The following is a 22,135-nucleotide window of genomic DNA, read 5'->3' on the forward strand; positions in this document are numbered from 1 at the left end:
AAAGAAACATGTAAGATTATTCATCAATTATAATAACAGAAGTTAGATTTACAAGTTTATTTATAAGTAGTGTAATACAATCTAATGATATAAACGTTCAAATATATATTTATCATTATCGTATAAAAATCTTAAAAAATCTTAATAAATTTAATAATATAATTGTAAAGTAATAAATTTTAATGATATGCTAATATTTCAACAATCTAGACATTGTATTACAAATACGTATCATTAATCAGTCTATATTCTCGTTTCAGCAATTAATGCTTTTCATTTAGGATTATTTTTTAACAAGATATATAAAAGATTATTTTGTATAAAAAATATTAGCTAATATTATAGTGATATAAACAATTTTATTTCGCGTTTGTTACGTATATACGTTTCCTACTTGTATAGAATTATTTTGTTATATTTTAAATACTTACAAGTCTTTATATCAAATGGAAATGAATACTATAACTGCTATTTATTTATGAACGTGTTGAAAGTTTTTTAATATGTTTATTTTATTATTAATTTGTCGATGTTATTCGACATTATTCGACGAGCTGGTCTCTGAAGTATCTAAAGTAGTTGGCAAAGATGGAGCTACAACCTCGTCATTGGTGTCTTGTTGCTCCGTTTCATGTTTAGACCACGACGTAAAGTGGATTACTCTAAAGAGATAACAGCACGTTAGAATTTGAAGATTCGAGTTTAATAAAACAAAGCAACGTAACTCTTTAATGCGTTTTTTTTTTAAATTGAGATAAGAAATAATTATGTATGAAAAAAAAATTAAAATTTACTTACAAGATAAGCAGAAGCACGGCAATTTGTGTGGAGAACGTTAACCAATAAAAAGAGTTTGGTGCTGTCTTTATCGTAGCGTTGTAAAGTTGAGAGTACAAAGTACCACTGAATAATGGAACTGCATTGTCGCATACGGAAAGCATCGCGAATACCTTTCCTGAGGATTGCAAAAAATCATTTTTTTTATTCTGATAATAAAGAAAAATTGTCATAAAATTGAAACTATACATATTTTACGAATTTAAATTTCAACATTTTGTATCCTAAATTGATACGAAAACATGAACATGATATTCTAGAAAATCTAACATTGACACAAAATACACATTTTTCTCGATTATAGTATCAAATATTGAAAATATATTTGTACCAATTTATCAGATTAAATCGGTATCAATCTATAAGCAAGATAAAATTACTATTGTTACCTCGTTCTTCTGTGGGTACAAGTTTAGAAGTCATTGATCTAAGTACAGGAGCTACTATAGGACCTAACGCAGCAACTGCACCACCTGCGGAATAATTAGTATTGAATTATTTTTTAATTATTTTATTATATATATTTAGAATATAAATACGAGATTAGAAAAGATACAAAAATTGTGTCACTAACCTACATAGAATAGCTCCGGTTTATTTGCCAAAATAAATACTATTCTTCCGGCTGCATGCGCTATTGCTCCTATCGCTACCATGAAAGTGTCTTTCATCTTCAATAATTTACTCATGATAGGCACACCAATGAGCATTGCTGTTGAAAGAAAGTTATTTTAAATATGTCTTTTTGTATTTTTTTTAAATATTTGTTATTTGTAAACTTTATGATATATATATTATATACATATAAATTTGAATTTATACTAAGTATTCTCATAATCGATATGATAAAGAATACGGATATATTTAAAAAATTTAGATATTTAAAATTAACATGTGAGAGAATGGCTATACAATTTTCGAATTCGATTCAATAATACATGAAGCATATTTCTTTAGATGAAAAATTATTTTTAAGTCAGTGTTTTTTATTCAAGCAGTTTCAATTTTGTCCAAGGTCGTAATTTTTTTATTGCCATTGGCCAAGATGCTAAATTGGTTGGGAGAGAAAGTTCTTGATCTCAATAAGAAGTGTATCCTTTCACTTGCGTCTCTCAAAACACATCGCGAATTGAGACTGGACGTCGTTAATATTTGTGAACTGTCAATAACTGGTTTTAATTAAGTTTAATCAAACTGACCTAATACAAATAGAGTCGATTTGAATGTTTTGAAATTGCTAAAGTCTGCAACGTTCCATTTGAAGATCAGAGAGGTATACATCTGGCTTTTAGGATTTTCGTCTCTCTGGAATGTGTAAAGACACATTGCTAGCAAGAGAAACCACAAGTGCAATTTGCCATGATGAAGTCTCGATTTCACCAACGTTCGCACTGTCGTGATGACATGTCGCATGTCAAAAAAATCTAGTAGCCAATTAGTCCCAACGAGCGGCTGCTGTTGCGATGACGTTCGCCATTTGAGCCGCATAAACGAGTATATAATCGCAAGCGCGAGCAAAGTCGCGTTTATGGCGAACATGAACGTATAAGCTTTACCATTCAGTAAAAATTGATTAAATACGTAAGATCCAAGTGCGACTCCTGCAAAAAAGAAAGAGTGATTGGTGATGTAACATTACATCTTTTAATTTACAAAAGAAATTTATATTATTCGTAAAAAGAAAATAACAATATTATCGACAATCATTAAAGATTTATCACATTATTATCGAATACTGATGAAACAAAAATTTTACAGTAAATGTAGTATTTTTTTACGTTATTGAGAACAAACAGATTAAATTTTATTACCTGTAGGCATAGTGCTTAGATAAACAACATCTAGAATTGTTATCCTCAAGGTTCTCTGCTCCACAGAGGATATATCCGATAGATATGCGAAACAACTGGCAAAGATTGCAACATCGCCGCCAAATATGCTCATTGGCAAGGTGGCTGTGTACACCACCATGTTCAGTTTCCAAGTGTCCATTATGGAATTAATCACGATCATAAAAGAATAAACTAATTTGCCTACCAGGCCGAGGATAAGCGGCAATTTGCGTCCGCGCCGGTCGCTCCAGTTACCATAGAACATTGCTAAGATAATGGGCAGTACGTGCCCAGCGATATCGTTCCATTGATGAAATTCCGAAACTGTTATCTGCAACATGAATTTTTTTTTAACGGAGTACAATTGGGGCAAAAGTGGAAATCAATTATTATTTTAGCCTTAGAGCATAAAAAATGATATTTTAAAAGCAGAAAATAAAAGACGATTGAATATCATGCATTTGGAGAAAAATTATTCGAAAAACTAACAGAGCTAAGCTTAGAAAATTAGTTACTAATTTAATTATTTAATTTGTTTTATCTGAAACAGTTTGAAACATAACGAGCAACCTCATAATTCGTTAATTAGATTGTTTCATAGATATTTTATTTAATATTCTGGTTCAAATAAATAAGTTTTAATGAAATGGAGATACTTTTACGAACACAAGTTGATGCGAGGAGATGTGTTTAAATATGTTTACTTTAGTAGGTTTATTAAAATTTGCGTTCTATATATAAGCAACTTTGTTTCGTATCTCATGCAAATATTTAACTTGAAAATTACCTTGATAACACTATATCTGCTGATTATCTATACTTCAATCAAGAAGCTTACTTCTGACATTGTATTCTCATTATCGCGAGTAGAATATTGGATGTAAAATAATCATATGTGTGCATGTAAATACTGTAAATTATCAATTTATTAAGCTGAATATTTAAACGAGATAGGCAAACACAGTCAAGGTTAATCTTACAAGCCGCTTCGTTTATGTTATTGCTTCGTCATTTTTTAATAACGCGGATCCTACTCCATTTTTTTCTTTTTTTCTCTTCTCTCTCTCTTTCTCTCAAATACTATGTAATTTTTACCTGCACTGCGGTTTTTATAGCCTTATTATCATCGTCGTTTAATCTTGAGCAGATTTCTGCCGAATATCCGTGATCGACCCGACATGCTTTATGTCTAAAAAAATCTTGTTCGACAACCGAAGTGAACATGAACGCCATCATGTAGAACCACATGGTCGGCTCCACTGATATGTGTTTTATCCATGTGAAATATTTTCTGTATCTGCTATTTTCATGAAACTGTATTTGTGGCATTGCCTAGAAATGAAAAAAATTAAATTATAATGTAATCTGGCATTTTGTTATTACCCGAGAAAAAATGGTATAATTGGTCAGATATAAATATATATAATTAGTTATGAAAAGATCTCATAACATATGTAATTTTATATGATCATATAAAATATTACATGTTATCAGATCTTTTCATAACTAATTATATATTTACATCTGATCATTAGCGGATCCTGATGTCGATAATAGGGGGGGTTTTGACCTGCTTTAATGCATTTTTTACCAAGATTCTTGAAACGGATCCAGCAAAATTGATTTTTTTTAACTTGGAAGAGGGGGGGGGGTTAACCCCCCCCCCCCCCAAGGATCCGCTAGTGCATCTGACCATATTATACCATTTTTCTCGGGTACAGAGTTATTACAGGTTGTTATAGATTAATTATAGAGTTTATAAAAAATAAATTTAGAGCGGCAAAAAATTTTTCTTTATAGTGTATTTAATGTGCCGTCAATCATGTGACATTTTTATTTCTTTGATTTATTTTTATGGATATACATATATATTATTATTATGAATAACAATATTATATTTATATTGTGTTATATTTTTGAGTGCTATTATAATTATGAATGCATTTATGTTTTACAGAGAAACTTGTGTGCTATTTTCGCCGCTTGGAATTGTTTCTGCCGTAATTTCGTAACATAGTAAAAGGCGCGTCGGGAGTGCGGGAGTATCGTGATAGTTTCGCGCGAGTACGAAACAAATCTAGCGAATCGTATAAATGATTACATTTCCGCTGAAAGATATTGGAATACTTTCTTCGAGTTTATTTTGGACAATTCGGTTCGATTCGTCTACGATGTCGAGAGTGTTGTTTAAAGTGCTACGCGATTTTTGTACTCGGGTACGCGAGTAATACACACCGCGAACGTGTGTGAATACCTCGAAGGGTCGCTGAGAGGAGGACGAGACCTAGGAGGCATCGGGCGACAACAGATCAACGTTGCGGTAAGTAATTTATTATAAAAAATAAACTTTTTTAACAATAGTGGAAGAACTAACTTAATATAAATGCAGAATTGTCTTCTGCAAGCTAGATTTATTATTTATCAAAATTATTTTTATTTATCTAAAAATTTATTTAACACAATAAAATGTAAAATATGAATTGTGAAAAAATAATATCACAGTTATATTTGAAATTCTCATGTGACGGAATGCATTTATATTAAACATACAGATGTGTAAAAAAAAACTATTTCCGTCAGAATGAAAATAAAAAGGAAAATTTTTGCTTTTATTTTCTAAAAATATTTATAGAGAAAGAGTTGGGTCGAGTTTAATATGCGTATTTTGCAAAATCGATGCATTGAAATAAAAAAATGAGTTTACCTTGATTTTTATATCGTCATTGATAGAGTTCTTTGTCATTCTTCTTTTTGGAAGATCTTCAAAACGATAGAATTTCTATGGCCTTCTTCGTTCAACTGTCATACGATCTTACTGTCATTAATGTTGAAAATCCAGGATTCCTCACTTCATGCAATTTAGCATGTTTTTTCTGTAAAAAATTTGCTGATTTAATCTTTTGTGGGCAAGAAATTAGCAAGTCTGTGCTGATTTCATCGAATTTCCGATTTCAATTCGATTGCATCAATCTGCTTTAATATGCGTTATCTACTGCAGAACTTTAGAGTTCTAATCTCATGATTTTATTTTCTCTTCAAAATAGTTGTTTAAATAATTACGTAATAATTTGCGCGTAATATTCCGAGTAAGTAATGGATATATATTGCATTTGTTTATAATATTATTTATAAGTACTTATATTGTCGATTATAAAGACAACTAGAAGGAAGTAGGAACAAACTTTATATATTTGATTATATATAAATAACTTGATTAGTTTCTTTGGTGCATAGCTCAGCAAGATGGGTTAATATTATCAAGTAAATAGCGATAACATATTGCAGCGGTAAGATATTGCTACTAATTTACAATCAGTTGAATGTTATTAAAGATAAACGTTAGTAGAGATTACATGACTGACTTTATATCACGAAATTGCCATTGAGGAATATTACAATGCATGACGTAAAAGATAGATATAAATTTTTATTTTATGATATGACTTTATTGGTTAGTAAACGATTAACTTATAAGACGATTAGTTGCATTAATTAAAATTGATTATTTTGATTAATGTAGCTAATAGTGATCTAATTGTTATTATATGAATTGTGATGTGTATGAACTTTAATCAGCATTTTTAATTGATCCATCTCTTTTCTATTAATCTTCCACTCAAATAATGTATATAAAATAATTGTTTTCCGTTTTTATATTTTTTATTAATAATTCTTTCTTTGATTAAAATCAATTAAATTGATAAATTGATTAATTGATAAATAAGTTTTAATTTATGTGATAAAGTAAATAAAATTGATAAAATCAATGGAGTACAATAACAAATATTTATGTTTATTTATCGCTGTTATTGCTTTTTCAAAATATATACGAATAAATACCATTTGTATGTGTTATTGAGTGATTATGTAAAAGAGTATACAATGTATATAGATTAGTAAAAGCAAAATATGCAGTTTTAATTATTCTTAATTATTAATTAACTTTACTATGTTAGGTTTAATATAAAAAAAATTCTGTTTGCGTGTTTGTGGTGTTCGCTAATTTTTTTAAAAATAAAGTAGTTGAGATTTTTTTATTGATCAACAAGGACCACTGTATAAATTAATCAATTTCAATATAAAAAAATTTGCATATATATTTTAAGTCATTTATAAGTTTTTTGGAATGAAAAAGATCGAAAAGAAATCAAATACTTTTGAATAAGAGTTAATCGATCAATGGATTTTCTATATCTCACCACTATCCGGCTTTTTTCATTTAATTCGGATAAATTTCAATATTATTTGAATCATATTTAGTGTAATCATTCATTGATAAAACAATCTTCTTTGATTACTTTGTTTGTTGTGTAATATGTGCTGTTCAGCAGCCGACACGATATCGTCTGTGCACGTGGTCCGCTACTATTGCAACAGTGCGCATGCAACGCGCATAATATCGGAGATTATGTAAATAACGCATACACATAATAACACCAACAATTAACTTATCACATGTCCACTTCACATGTTGATTCACGTTTTTCGTTTTCTAATTCGGTTCAAGACGTGTTATTTGTTCCAATTTTTACATAATCACTTACGAGTTTTGATAATGGTAGTCAACCGGATGCTTCGGTTGAGAACAATGCGTATGCGCAAGGCTACAACGCGACAACGTGTGAGTGCATTCCGTATGCGATTAGCTGATATACTAACAAATATGCTTGCGACCAACTGCACGTTGTTTTGCTGCGATATGCTATCCGTATGCTACTCGATTGTAAGAGTGTCAGGTCAACCATCCTTTTAAATGGAACGAGACCAGCGACATCTCGTGATATAATAAAGTTAAAGAAATTTATTCTGTAGGGTTTTCCGGCGAATATGGATAGTATTTTTATCTTTAGTGTTCTTCTCTCAGTCGATCTTGTTTGTCATTTTGATTTTGAATACGTAATTTATTTTGAAACTTGATTTGTAGTACATTTTGTACGTGGTTGGTAGACTCGGTAACGTTATTGATCTGTTTAGTGGCTTTGGTTTTCGTGGGAAATTTGAAAGAGTTGAATTTGTTCTGATTTAGATTTACAGTGACAATCATTAATTAAACTACTTTTTTTGTTTTTATTTTGTAGATTATTACAAACTTGATCTCTGCAACAATCCTGTTAATAGTTTTTTTTTTTTTTAGCAACTTATTCGGCTTTTTCGGAATCGAGGTTTAACTAGCACCAAAATAAAAGAAATATTAAAAATTTTTTGTTATTTTATTTTTCAATATTCAGATTATTAGCAGATAATGAACATTTACAATTTTTTTAATGAAATTACGTAACAAATAATAAAATACAAATGTATTATATAATTATTAGGTTTAATATTAAATAATTTTATGAACTGTTTCTGTTTGTCGTTGAAATTTGAATATATAATAATATACTGTTGTTCCGGCCAACAGTTCATAAATATCTGTATAGATTATTTGAGAAGGTTAATGAGAAGTGAGATGAAATGTGAGAATGACGAGTAAGCTCGGATAACAAATCGGATTTTTTGTGTAGCTGGAAAGATTAAGATAATTTGATATATAGATGTAACATTCTAAAAACAGCAAAAATGCACCTATAAACTTAATACATAAAAAAGCAAAACAAAAGTTTATTCGAGTCATCTTTTACTTCATGAAAATTTTTTATTAAAAATTAAAATAATAATTAAAAATATTAATACAATAAATATCATTTGGAAATTATTGAAGTTTTGCTAGAGTTACAAGTTATGTAACAAATGCTTAAATTTGTATTTATATTTAAAGATGACGAATAATTGTCACACTAAAAATATACTTAATTATAAAATTGTTAAATTATGTTTTATCATTTGAAAGAATATATTTTTTTTTTGCAAAAAGAATGCGGAGGATGTAGAAATGGGGAGGATAGAAACTAAATAACTCGTGTTTATTAAAAATTTATTTTGTATTATTAGTTTTAATCACGGCGCGCGATTATGGTTATGATATAGATGCGTGATTTTCAGTGAATACTGAAGTTTAGGCCATCGAAGTCACATCAACATTTTTTCTCGGAGCGATAACAAATATTATATTTCTCGCCTTATCTCATGTTTGATGTTAGCTAACAGCTTTCTGTATTCATCTTTATCATTACGTATTGACTATAAAACCAACGTGACATTCTGTCGACGTCGTAGACGAAGTTTCCGCGTTTGCCTATCGTAGGCAAGTTTTCTTGAGGAGAGACTTTCTCGCTGAAGAAAATAGTCGGCCACATTTCGATTCCAACTCTAGAATCTCAAGTACATCCCAATTCTTATGAGATACTTTCTACAATACTAGTTATAATAACTACTAACATACTGTCGACGAGTTGTAAAATTTTTTATTTTGTGTGTATTAAACTTATATTATTCTAGCTATTTATCTTTTTAACATCCACAATTTATTTAAAATATAAAAAAATAAGTTACTTATCATCGAATCCTCGGAGTTTTAAAGAGTTTTAAGAAATAGTTCTTTGATACTTCTTGTAATAAAGTAATGCTGGAATGTATCATAATTCTCGTCGACAGAGTTAATGGCTATTGTTTGGACGATTAAGTTTTTGACGCTAATAGGCTCCTAACACAGAATAAATGGTCTTATGACGTAAGAGCTTACACAATTACTCTGATACGGTGCGATGTGCAATAAGTTTGAGTTCGAGTTAATATGGAATATTTGTGCTCCGATTTTACTTCGTACGTGAAGTTTAACAAGAAATTATTTAACAAGAAAAAGCGGCATTAATTCTGATAAATAAATAAAGTAATATAGGAGAAATATTCGAGAACTTTGATTTCTAATAAGCAATTATGTTTGATTAAAAAAAAGATATAGATTTATCTATATATATAATAATAAAATAAATTTAATATTTTATGATAATGACTTTAAAATTTTTTCATATATGTATATATATGTATGTATACATGAGAATACATGTATGTATACATATATTTAAAATATATTTTATTTTTTTTTAAACAACGATTCAAGTATTTTTATTTAAATAAAAAGGTAGAAGAAAAATCGTCGATCTTAGCACAAATAACCCATTGTGTATGCTTTAGTATGATTCAATTGTGTTCTTTTATTTCAACAATTGTGCTATTTATCAGCTTCACCGCGTACGTCGATTAACATTTATTAGCTGAACCTGTCAGCGCCATTAAAATTCTCACGAAAGCACAAATTTTATATTTATTTATGCTTAATTGTGTACCGTTTTGATCGATTGGCGATCAGCCTGATCGATCGTTAAATTTGTTGCGGTACACATAATTAGATTGTGAAAACTAGTGTTTAATCCAATTTGACTTGATTCGACATATTATTTTTTACATATGACATCTTATTTGACGAGTCGATTATATTATGTGCCCATTAAATATGGCATCTCATTTAATTATTTAAGTGAATTTAATTAATCACTCAGGTGGATTAGACTTGTCAAAATATTTTTTACATGGTCTACTGTTTTCTCTATAACAAATATAGTTCTTTTTTTTTATTTATGCAAAGGATCGCCTAAGCGCACAGAAGATCGATATGTATATTTTGATCGAGATGATCGAGCTCGCGTCGCGCCGATAGACACACACATCTATCTATGTATACACTTTGGCCAAATTTGTACATATGCTTCTCAAGCGCTCCATATACATACATACATATTTACATGCCTGCGAATTTATCTAATTTGTTCGACATTGAATGCAGCAGGATCATCGCATAGCTTTCGGACGATCGATTATTTCTACACAAAAAAATGTGCTTGTTAGAGATCACAATATAATTTTCATATTATTTAAACATATTTTTAATTTTCGAAATGTGACATGCTGTAAGTAAAAACAAATATAATTACCAATAATTGTTTTTTGTATCGTGGATGAACTCAGAAGTTATGTTTTTGAGTATTTGAAGTAATGTAAAAAAATTCATTTTTTTATTGTGGCACTACAAAGTATTTATCATTCCATTTTTTGGTGTTTACAATTGCATCAGCTGTGTATGTCGTGTTTGCTGCTTAAATCGCATCGACTTTTCTTATTTGTCTTTCGAACAGAAGAGAAATTTGTTTATTTTCTATATTTGTTTGCGTTTTTTCTTCGATTATTTGTATGTTGAGATTATCTTTTTCTTTTTATTTCTTTGAAATATTTCGCTTTTTATTTATTTTATAATATAATTATAATTTTTTTGTACAAAATTATAATCTTTAAAATTCTTTAAGTAATTGAATTGGTTAATATAATATTTCTATAATTTATTATCGCTTTTTAATATTTATTTTATATGTTTTTTTCATAAAACAATGATAGCTTAGTAGATTATTTTATTTGATTTTTCTACAGACTACATCAAAAAGTGTAGAAAGAAAGAAAAGAATTATTGGTTGCTTGAACGCCACAGTAGACGTCATAAAATTTCATTAACTTCCATTAAAAGTTGATTAGTGTAGAAAATCGTTCGTCCGACATTTGTTCTCACTTTTATCCACTCAGAGTTTACTGTTTTAATTATATGAATTTACTTTTACGTTAGAGGTTTTTTAAAATCCTGAAATGAAAGTAGAATTTTCATTGAGGACAGGCAAAGGATTATTCGGACCTCTTATCAATAGAAAAAGATCTTACTTTATAATACATGTACGTTATTTAAAATTTTGTGGGATTATTATAATTAACGAAATTACTAAATTCAAAGTTGCAGTGTACACTGCAACTATAATACAATCTATAGCTTTTAATATTTTATTTTCCGATCGAAAATAAAATGAAACAACAATACATTAAATTTTGTTTTTAATTACTTATTCGTCAATATTTTTTAAAATTATTAATTTTTTGTATTCCTAACATTCTTTAATTTAAATATTAATATAATTATTTTGTATTTGGATTTTATATATATTTTAATAAAATTTTATTTTTATCAGTGAAATATTATTTTTAACATTGTTTTTACCAGAATAGATTTTCTCGGACATTAAAATGTAAAGGATTAATTTAGCAAGAAATTTAATTTGTTAAGAATTTTTTTCGCGGGAAAAGATTATTAACGAATAACGAATTGAAAAATGTTGGATTTTTTCTCATTTAAAATATCCGTTAACATGATTACGAAGAACAAATACCACTACTACTAAATTCAAACGATGATTTCTTCACATACTTAAGCTGCGGCCACGCAGGGCGCTACGCATGCTATGTTTGCTATGTTCGCTATTTTTTCTAACCGCACACAATGAAAACATAGCATACATAGCGCACACATAGTGCTCTGTGTGACCACTTACGTTGTCAATAAAGGAAGATATTTTTCGTACGTACATAGCGAACATAGCGAACATAGTGTGCATAGCGCTCTGTATGACTGCATTAGAAACGGCCACGACTCAATCGTCGAATTAAATATACATATAATTATTAACTCGCCGTGGTCCCCTTCTTGTTAAAGCAAACTGGTTTATACGTATGAGGTTCGTTCATCCATATCTTCGTTGTATCGAGCTTAATTTTTTTCGGTTTGCTTCTATACATTTACTTACGGGAGACTCTTCATATTGACTAGAGTAAAGCAGAAATGCCCATCTTGTCAGACACGTCACAAGAAAGATTTATTATCACGCAATTAATCTACCAATTATTAAATGTAATCAAACTGTTTTCTACAAATCATATTGTAACATTCAATAACATTCTGAAATAAAAAATTTGAGATTTTTTTTAAAACATTATTTTATGGAATTAGTTGGAAATTATTAATATATCACATATTATAAATGATCATGGCTTATTGTTAGTTGTTAAATTTTTTAATTGTTACTCCATTTAAAATTAAATACACAAATATATATTTTGAAATCATCTACATTATTCATTTTTTCAAGGATATTTGCAGTCTCATTGTCACGAATAAATTTTATTGTTTTTTTATATTTAAAAAATTCTTCTTTTTTAGTATCTCTTAAATCAAATTATTAAATCACAGAAAATATTTTTTTGTTTAAAATATACGAAACGTAATTTTAGATATGTTAAAATATATGAATATAAAATTGTATATTTTTTCTATTTTTATTTTTTTAATTATAAGAAAATATTTTAAAAATGACAAGTGAAAAAATTTAAAACTATGTTTTAATATTGTGAAAAGTTTTAGGTACATTTAAGTTATAAAAGAATTATTTAACTTTATGCATAAATTTGTTGTATAATACTTTAGTTAATTAACATCATAGATGCCTAATCTTTATTTTCGCAAAAAATTTTGTGGAGAAGCGCATATATTTCTGGCGACGTGTCTTATTTGAGTTATCGTAAATAATCAAAATAATTATCTTGGAATCTTTTGTTAATTAATTTACATTAGCGTTCGAAAACTAAAAACTTCTAACACATAATCACATACATTGTAGGCATTGTTCAAGGATAGCTTAAGTACGATGAGTGTGCGGGTTGTCGTTCTCGGCATATCTCGCTAATGTCCGGCATTTCGGTGTACATTTAACTGGAGTTCGCTAGATAGTTGCGGCTAAATAGCTGTAACCAAAGCGGATTTTCAGTAAAATTGCGCAAGGTGAATTAAATATTACCGTAGGAATGTCCATTACGGCTGGATTATTATTGTATCTTTCAAAAAACGGTTGTGCTGTTAAAGTGCCATTGCAATTTTTTTATTCTGATTTTTTATTTTCAACATCTTTTTTTAAACGTGCAAAAATTAATTATTCAAATTATTCATCAAATATTCAGCATTTTTTGATATTTTACAACTAAATGTTTGCAAAAAAATGTTTAATTTTTTTTTTTTTTACTATTGGATGGTTTGATTTTCAAGATCGGACGTTTTTTTAGCCTCCTGATTTATAAATTGGCACATGATTAAGCGAAAGAAATCATTTGTATGTACGAAATCTACGTCGAAATGCCGGGGTTACTCTTGTAAATGTCAATTATACTTCGTTTACCTTGAAACTTAAAACTAATGGCGCGATTGTTCTATTCGTCGGAGGTCGATTGATGTCGTTTGCAGACGACACTCGATGACTCCAATTTGTGTACACGCCACGAATATTACATGGCCGTTTTTGGGCTCGAATACATGGAAGAAGTCTTAAATACCTCAGGAATTAATAATTGGTACTTTCTATCGTTGGCATGATGCGTTATCCGTCACGAATTCTTGCTCAAGCGTTCCCTGTCAACATTATCGATTCATTAATGAGGTGCTTATCATACAGAATAGAATACTTAAATTAATTTACGTGCTAGCTTGTTTACTGCAAACATAGATGGAAATCTCGTTTTCGCGAGACCTTTTTAAATTCTTTAAATATTTGCACATTGCAATCTGAAATTGATGTCATGCTTGGCGGAAGTTTTAATTTTTAACGACATGCCGTTCGTTGATTGAATTTTTTTATCACATTCGCGTTTATAAGAAAAAATTAAATTAAAAATTATTTGAATAATTAATTTTGTTGCTTTGTTACTTTCTGCAACTCCGTCGTAATTAGCGACGGACTTATTATCTAAATATTTCATATTATTTTGAAAATGAATAGAATTTGAAATATTTTGATTATTGCACAGTCACGCGTTAAATCTTTAACTATTGAATTTGTAATTATTGTTTTGTTCAATTTTTTGATTAGTTTGTAGTACGTTATTAACTCAATTGACTCGCTATTATATTTGCGTAATTTTTATAGGAAAGTAGGCGTCTTTTGTAATAACGAGTCCATTTTTGCGCAATAAATCCATCGCGTACGTTGTGCAATTGATTGTATACGTATCTTTCTTGATACACATATTATTTGTCAGGTAGAACAAATGTTAACTACTATACTATGGGAATATTTCAACCCTGTGACAAATTTATTGGTGTAGGTTGATATAGTAACAATTTTAAATTAACAAGATGCAGTGCGACATCACGATATAGAATTTTTAATGCTAGCGCACGATACAAATGTTAAATAATAAATAAAAATATATAGAATGTCCGGGAAAGCCGATAGGCCAGTAGCAGCAAACTGCTTCCATAGGAATTTATTTTTTAAATATTTATTAAAAGATACATATTAAAATGAGAATTTATCGAATTCTGACAAATATTTCGACAACATTGAACCATGTTAAATAAGAAATAGTTATTTTAATAAAGTATACAAATGTAACTAAATAAAACTTAAAAAGATTAATAAAAGTGTACTTGTATTTGTATGAATTCGTATATTAAATTATCTTCTGCACTGCATCGATTCAAACGGAATGTTTAAGAGTTATCGAATTGCGCGATAAATGGAGATATGTTTAAATTAATCATTCACATATAATACGGAAGGATCAAAAACACAATTAAAAAAATTGCAAAGCAGTTAAAGGAGGTATAATATTCAAATATTCCGATAGCAATTTTTAAAGTATTTTAGGTAGATATCCGCATTTGTGTATTAATGTAGGTTGTTACTCCGCCTCAGATAGTAACCCCCTTTTGCCTTCCTTCTCCCTTCACGAATCCAAATTTATCGAGGGATTATGCGGTCGATTACCACGCTATAATATAACTGCATCGAACGTGCAATATACGTATCTAGCAAACCGATCATGAAAAGGTGTGAATATTTCCGAAGCAGAGTTTCACAAAACAATAAAAAACAAACACTTTTTTTTACAAATTTGGCGATATAATTTTTATCTATTTAAAGAAATAGAATGTAAAATAAAATTTAAATCTTAATGCGTGAACAAATACCAATCAGACAGCCCCATTGTTGGAGATTTTCTCTATGGCATCGGTATTGTTGTTCGAATTCGTCCTGGTGGCGTCCACCTGATTAGATTTCGTGATGTCTCGTGGGCCGTCCAGGAAGTAAGTTATCATGCTACCTTTCCCTTTGACCTGAATCGTCCCGCGGCAGGTGAGCGAATATCCTTTCGCGACCAAAATATCGCGAACCTCCTGGGTGACTTGAATCCCGTCTAGCACGCCTGTAGAGTCCATCCTGGAGGCCACGTTCACGGCGTTGCCCCAGATGTCATATTGCGGCTTCCTGGCGCCAATCACGCCGGCGACCACCTGCGCAATTCGCATTATAAGTTTTCCTGTTTCGAAATTCTTAGCGGTTTTGCCAAGATTTTCTTCCGTACAGCTGAGTCCAAGTACATGAACAAAATATAAAAACTCGACGAGATACTAAAAAAAAATTACGCATTTGACGCATAGATACTCGAGTCGTGTTTTAAAGTTAAAAAAATAATAAAATCGATATAGAAAGCTTTTTTTGGAAATGTTATTAAAATAACGGTAAAAATATTTGAAAAATGTAATATAAATTTTTTAAGAACTATTTTTTAATAATATGTTACTTTTTATTTAATTTAAAGTTAATACAAAATACAATTTTATTAAGTTGTTATTATGAATTTGTAATACAACTTCAGATTTTGAATTGATAGATTTTGTTGAGTACAACTTACGGGTTACGTATGAAAAAAAAAAAAATTGCACAGTAGTCAAAGATTGCTTCACGCTCTTTTGACATTACCGGTCCGATGTTGATGCCCACACGCATGCGGAAGTTATTGAAGCTGTGTTCATTTACATAGGCCAGCTGCTCGCGGATCCTCAGAGCATAGTCCGCCATAGCGACTATGTGTTTGAAATCCCGCATGTCAGAGGTGCTTTTCGTTAAGCCTAAAGCAATAGAGAAAGAGAGAGACAAGGGTAAACTCAATGTGACATTATCCCAATTGTGTTGTCCTGTGTAATTTGATTAGGGAGTCGTTTGCCTCGTTAGAGAATTGTTCGGAGATTGCGCAAAAAGTCAAGTGACCGTGGAAAATTGGATTCGCCTTTGTGCAATTAGAGAAACACTATTGGAATTAAAATTGGAAATTTTTAACGCGAAGCTAACGAGAATACTTACACCCGATAGCAAGTAAATGAAGATCAAAAGTTAGTTGTCAAGATATTTAATGAAGATATATATATTTCACAATGTTTCTTTAAATTAATCAAATCAGTTAGGGAGAATTATTAAGCTGATTTAATTCAATCAGTTTCGGCCGATCTAGCGATTAATTGCACACACAACGCTGCTCTTTCGGAAGAGTATAAAAGTCGATGACACGGAAACGGCCTTCATAACGAGCGTCGATGTTGTTAGAATTCGCGCGAAGACATACCCGAAGCGGCCATGTACGTGGCGCCCGTGCTCTTGATCTTCTCGATGTACTTGAACTGCTCTTCGGCGAGTATCTCGTCGAAATCAGCGATGATCTCGTTGAGGAGTCTGAGACATTCCACGCCCTCGTTATTTGCTTCGAGCTCGACGTAGAACTCCGAAAAGTTCGGAATTGAGGCGAACATAATGCATACAAAATCGCATTGTTCGTGGTATAATTCCTGCGAATCAATCGGTGAGCGTATCAGTTGAGATTTATTTTTATTTAAATTATTTTTTAAATGAATCTTCTATAGGAATTTTGTTACTAAACAGTTGCTAATTTTTAATTTTAAGTTATTTAGTGTTCTAAGGAAGTTTTAATTTTCAATTTAGTAAACTAATTTTGTGATAATTTTAAATTTCTGGTTTAATTATTTGTACTTTTGTGCTGAAATAAGTCAAGATTGCATTTTAAACAAACTTGAAATCATTATTTGTTGTTAAGTCTCTCTTAGTAAATCTAATTTAGAGATCATTTCTAAGCGTGACACGGCAAATTAGGCAAATGGGCAAATATTATTGAAATTCAGTCTGTAGATAGAATGATTTAACATGTCAGTCTCTAAGGGTTCTTATGTACAGTTGGGATCCAATTCTGAAACTTTGACAGTGACTTAATTGAATCGTAAACACGCAACATTGCTCAAATAATCCTTATGGGACTCTTTTCCCATTTTCCCATTAGGATTATGATATGCAATTGTTTAGGATGTTATCTATATATTTGCAATTTAAATAGAAGAAAAGTAAGAAGAAAAACAAAGAAAAATTATGATTATATATTTTATATATTTTCATATATAATTTATTATATTCTGATAACTTGTCTTAGATAGCTTAATATACTTCGCATTTCAAGATATAAAAGACTTTGTGTTATATATATCCACTTTTCAATTGTATACTGGCATTCTGGTGTTTCAATCGTAAATAGTCAATAGAAATAAAGGCAGAGACAGAGCGCTATTTAATCTGTAATCGCTTAACCTCGTTAACAAGTGTCAGAATGCATTGTCAATATTCTTGTCTTTATCCATTGTGTTTCGAGCGCACTATTCTTGTCATATACGCAGACTACAAAACAAGTATCTCGCATTTATTCAGACCAAACGTTTGTAAAGTATTATTCGAACTATTTCGTTGAAATCAAAGTTGAAAAAATATTATAATTTATAATAATACAATAATAAGAGCATTATAAAGCTTTTACGCGAATTATTTTTGAATAATTTTGCATGCAGCTTACGTCTGAATTGACAGTAGATAGGAAGTGGGCGGCTACGTGCTCCGGAAGTATATTCGCGAGCAGTTTCTGGTTGTAGGCCTTTAAGTGTTCTATCTCCTCTTTCTCCTCGGTCGCTTGCAATTTCCACAGGAAGTCTAATCTGTATTAGTATAGAGCATACATTAATATTCTTCATCTAAAGCGTGAGTTAAAAAAGTTTGCAGTTCTCTTTCATCAAACTATATTACGTTTTTAGGATAGGTAGGAGATGTTTTACGAAATGTATTAACATCAGCGATTTAAAAATTTCTAATATTTGCATGACGATGTCGCGTATTCTTTCAGCATATTGCAATACTTTATTTTTCATTTATTTTACTTTATATAGTATTAATTTACACGCGTTGTAAGCAATCGTATTTTTCAGCGATATTTTTGCTGTAATTAAATTTACGTCAACATATTCATGAAATGGCTTTCACGAATGGCTTATTTGATTTTTATCTCGACTATGAAAATATTCTACGGAAATCAGTTCACAAGAGAACCGTCGATCCGCGACATCGTTCGCTATAGACAAAGGTTCTTGTGAGAAATTTCACAAGGGTCTTCAAAGGCTTATAACGTGCAACTTCGGGATATATCTTTAAGCTGACGTTGCTTCTCGGTGTGGAGGGGCGGAAGGGAGGGGAGGCATTGTTTTAGCGGCGAAGCGTGTTTGAATGTTCGACCTGTAGGTCGTCTCTGTGTGTTGAGAGTGTGCCACTAGGCAGGCCATGAAGAAAACCACCAGAACGCCCGCCAACCATCTTTCAGCTTGTTCGACGACGCCCTCATGTAGTGCCTGGTAAATGCTGACCCCGAGATAACAAGTCACGACGATGCTCAATACGATTACTTTAAAGACCGATGTTAGGATCTGGTACACCGCGCAGGTCACCATCACTAGCATCACCAGAACCGGAAACAGCTGTAATCAGCAGCAGTTGCGGAATGTTAGAATCCTTGCCGTTTCGTTGAAATTGCCGTCCAAAGTTATTGCTCGAAGTTTGCTTCTTCGCGTTACGGAATTGCGCGAGAACGGCAAATCTTTAGTTTTTCATTTCATGCTTTTGATCGTTAATTTCTTATCGCGAATTTTATATACGGCTTAAGATTTTATTGAACAATTACGTTCGTCAAAAATTAATTAAGGTAATTGTAAGCGTGATTGTTTAACATTCGTCTATTATTCGCGTGTCTTTCACAGCGATTTTGCGAACTGGAGCGAAAGCGGATTTAATTTACGAATATCTCGGTCTTCCGCTCAATGTTAATATCGCACGTTTTTATTCAACTTACATCACAGAAAAGGATATAGTCGCAGGTGCCTACGTCGACGTTTGCTGGCACTTTCTGCACGGCGGAATTCTCATCCCACTCCGCGAAAGGCGAAGCGTTAGTGTTGTTGCAAACGTCAATTCCGTCTAGTGTGATCTGCAGTGAGAAAAGCAACACGAAACGATCGTTATTTACCGCTGTTTTACTGCGTGGACGCAGATCGTTCGATCGCTAATGGCGAACCCCGCGATCTGGCGTACGACCGACGCCGCTCTTTCCGCTCATGATTCAATCGCGAGCGTTCGCGGCGATGCTATTATTCCGCAGTGTTTATGATTAATTGCTGTATCGACGCTCGCGCACGATTTATCGGCGAAAGTTTTAGCACCGGTGATTCTAACTCACGTCGCGCTATAATTCCTGTATAACGAGTTTTCTGAAACGGATAACAGGATCTGTTATTGGATTAAAAAAATAAAAACGGAAAGCATACGCCGGAAACTACGCGACGTCAAATAAATTGCTTATTTAATTTTGACATTTTCGTATTCCACGCTTTTTGAAAGCTTCGTGAATAATAAAATGTTGCAAATTGAAATTTTTCTTTACGCACTCGCGAAACACGAAGATGTTATCGATATCGTAACATGCTGTTTTTGATACATGAAAAGCGTTTTAGGTAGCAAAATTCATGATAGCATGAAATATAAACAATAGCCATATAAACAATTGCGCTTCGATCACTTACTAGTGGTGATAATACCGTGATGAACGTCAGGAACACGACGATAGACGCGACGCCCTGCGCGACGATGCGATTCTCCAAGATTTGCAAGGCCGCGCTTCTCATCCATTGCGGTACCTTCTGCAAAACGTGCACGAGATTTCTATTTCGCCCGTCTAATTAAGTTCGACGAGTACAGGAGATTATCCCGCGGGATTATTGAGAGATCAACGGGCGCGCCATAGTATTGAATAGTATTGATAGTTTCGGCAGTGACCTGGAAGCTTGCCACATGGTCAAGGTCAAAAGGAAGTGGCACTCATCCAGAGTTTCGTCATCGACCCAACGTGGCACGTGATGTATCGCGCGATTTAAATATCGTGCTCGATATGCGTTCATTTTGACATTAATGCGATGAGAAGGAAAATAATTGTAGTTAGGAATGTATTTTTGCTATCCCAAAAACCTCAAAACGTAAATAGCTTCTTAAATGTATGGAAGTATTTATCAACATACCTCATTTTTTTCTGCTAATAAGATACCGTTAACCACGGCTATCACCAATATACTAATTCCTGTGCAGATGTAGAAGTACATGCTCCTGCGAAGGCAAGGATATTTTTAGCACGATGTTTTTCGTTTTTTCTGTCTTTAATGCTTTCAATTTTGTAATTATCAGTTCTATCTTTAATGTTATCGATTTCTACTGTTATTCTACTTATCGAATTATTTTCGTAAATGTGTTTGTGAGTATTGAAATGGAGCATAATTGAGCTTGAGTAGACTGTTGATTATTAATGGAGTAAACATCATAAAAATACGCAGTTACATAGGAGATAGAATTTATTGATTCGTATATTTACCTGCTAAGGGTGATGGCTATTGCGACCACAACGACCATGTAAACAAAACCGGAGCATACAAAATAAGCCGAGAGCATCCTGTCTCTCTCGCGCGAATACTGCAACAGGTTATTAAAATAATTGCAAATATCGCGGATTATTCCTTAATTTATTTGCCGCATAACGGATGCGCTTTTGATCATTAGTTTCTGTGGACAGATTTGACGTGGATCTTCTTTTCGGCGCGAAAATGCAGAATCTTGTTAAATCGATTGTAACGCACGATTAAACGTGGAATCCAAATGATCCAAACATCCGTTTAGCGAATTAATCAAAATGAAATTTAAACTTCTATTAATGCGGATTACCACGTCGATTATATACACAGTATGTATAGATAGCTTAGTACGTAATTACAGTTCACATATCGTACTTGTTTTGTTGAATAAATGATGTAAAATTGAAATAATCTATATATAAAATACATTTGAAATAATTAATATTAAAACATGAAACAATCTTTACTTCTAATTTGATATAATTTTAACAAACATTAGATTATGTTAATCTAAAAATTTTATAATTTTATATTAAGATTGATTTGAAAGATGTATTCAAAATATAAAATTAGTTCCGCAAATGTTTTGCAATGGATTTAAAACATTATATTTTTTTCAATTTAATTATATAATTTAAATATTAATTAATTTATTTTAATTCAAGATAATTTTTAATTGCTTTGTAAAGTAATTCAATACTTTTTCTTCGACGTCCGGTCTTCGAAATGTCAATCTAAAGGGCGTACAATGCTCTGCTCTCGATTGATCTATGCTTCTAGCATCGATCGCTCTCATTAGGTATTCGTTCACCTCATCTTCGGGATCCTTTTCGCTCTCGATGGTTTCGACGAAACCTAATCTGCTGAAACATGCAGCAGGTGTTATCCGATTATAAGATATCGTAAAACTAACTTAATTTCCCAGCGTGTAAATTATTCTAACATAACATTTTCGACAAATTAATTTTATTTATCACAACAAGTAACAATGTTTATGTTACTTATTATTAGCATTTGGAGATTTTAGGTAGTCGAGCGGATCAGACAGTTTGAA

General features: G+C 31.3%; 3 protein-coding genes across 13 annotated transcripts in view; 1 reads left to right on the forward strand and 2 right to left on the reverse strand.

Annotated features, from left to right (window-relative positions):
• LOC105679718 (uncharacterized) overlaps positions 1-22,135 on the forward strand; it is a 143,770-nt gene that overhangs the window by 29,125 nt on the left and 92,510 nt on the right. For all 6 annotated transcript variants that reach the window (XR_001101885.2, XM_012379919.2, XM_012379918.2 and 3 more), the window contains exon 3: positions 4,627-4,989. The gene's annotated coding sequence lies outside the window, so the exon portion shown is untranslated. The remainder of the gene's footprint in view (positions 1-4,626; positions 4,990-22,135) is intronic.
• On the reverse strand, positions 492-7,411 carry LOC105679719 (lysosomal proton-coupled steroid conjugate and bile acid symporter SLC46A3). Of its 4 annotated transcripts, none has more exons than XM_012379927.2 (9): positions 7,329-7,411; positions 5,374-5,542; positions 3,765-4,001; positions 2,649-3,000; positions 2,037-2,438; positions 1,412-1,549; positions 1,227-1,310; positions 799-955; positions 492-662 (listed from the first exon to the last, which is right to left on the reverse strand). In XM_012379927.2, exons 2-9 carry the CDS (start codon positions 5,410-5,412, stop codon positions 533-535), a joined length of 1,539 nt encoding a protein of 512 aa, XP_012235350.1. In that variant the 5' UTR covers positions 5,413-5,542; positions 7,329-7,411; the 3' UTR covers positions 492-532. The 4 variants fall into 4 exon arrangements, with proteins under 4 accessions (XP_012235350.1, XP_012235348.1, XP_012235349.1 ...); XM_012379925.2 differs by having other exon boundaries at positions 7,214-7,371; XM_012379926.2 differs by lacking the exon at positions 7,329-7,411 and adding an exon at positions 6,968-7,194.
• Positions 7,214-22,135, reverse strand: part of LOC105679715 (adenylate cyclase type 6) — a 94,449-nt gene continuing 79,527 nt past the window's right edge. Inside the window, exons 13-23 of one of the 3 annotated variants that reach the window (XM_067361138.1) lie at positions 21,782-21,941; positions 21,045-21,142; positions 20,698-20,782; positions 20,206-20,322; positions 19,479-19,613; positions 18,869-19,107; positions 18,159-18,297; positions 16,872-17,091; positions 16,232-16,380; positions 15,439-15,762; positions 7,214-13,878 (exon numbers count right to left, since the gene is read on the reverse strand). In XM_067361138.1, the coding sequence (XP_067217239.1) occupies positions 15,442-15,762; positions 16,232-16,380; positions 16,872-17,091; positions 18,159-18,297; positions 18,869-19,107; positions 19,479-19,613; positions 20,206-20,322; positions 20,698-20,782; positions 21,045-21,142; positions 21,782-21,941 (1,663 nt within the window). In that variant the 3' untranslated portion in view covers positions 7,214-13,878; positions 15,439-15,441. Of the gene's footprint in view, positions 13,879-15,438; positions 15,763-16,231; positions 16,381-16,871; positions 17,092-17,119; positions 17,987-18,158; positions 18,298-18,868; positions 19,108-19,478; positions 19,614-20,205; positions 20,323-20,697; positions 20,783-21,044; positions 21,143-21,781; positions 21,945-22,135 lie in introns of those variants that run through there. The other 2 variants (XM_012379910.2, XM_067361139.1) reach the window with 2 other exon arrangements.

This window comes from Linepithema humile, chromosome 1 (genome assembly GCF_040581485.1).
Source record: "Linepithema humile isolate Giens D197 chromosome 1, Lhum_UNIL_v1.0, whole genome shotgun sequence".
Lineage (NCBI taxonomy): Eukaryota > Metazoa > Arthropoda > Insecta > Hymenoptera > Formicidae > Linepithema > Linepithema humile.

Bases quoted from the DNA above. Each gene is read 5' to 3' on its own strand.
- LOC105679719 (XM_012379927.2), bottom strand. From the start codon at position 5,412: ATGACAAAGAACTCTATCAATGACGATATAAAAATCAAG. The intron at 4,002-5,373 runs GTAAACTCATTT...TTTCATTTCTAG, and splicing joins ATGACGATATAAAAATCAAG to GCAATGCCACAAATACAGTT. The intron at 1,311-1,411 runs GTTAGTGACACA...ATTATTCCGCAG, and splicing joins ACCGGAGCTATTCTATGTAG to GTGGTGCAGTTGCTGCGTTA.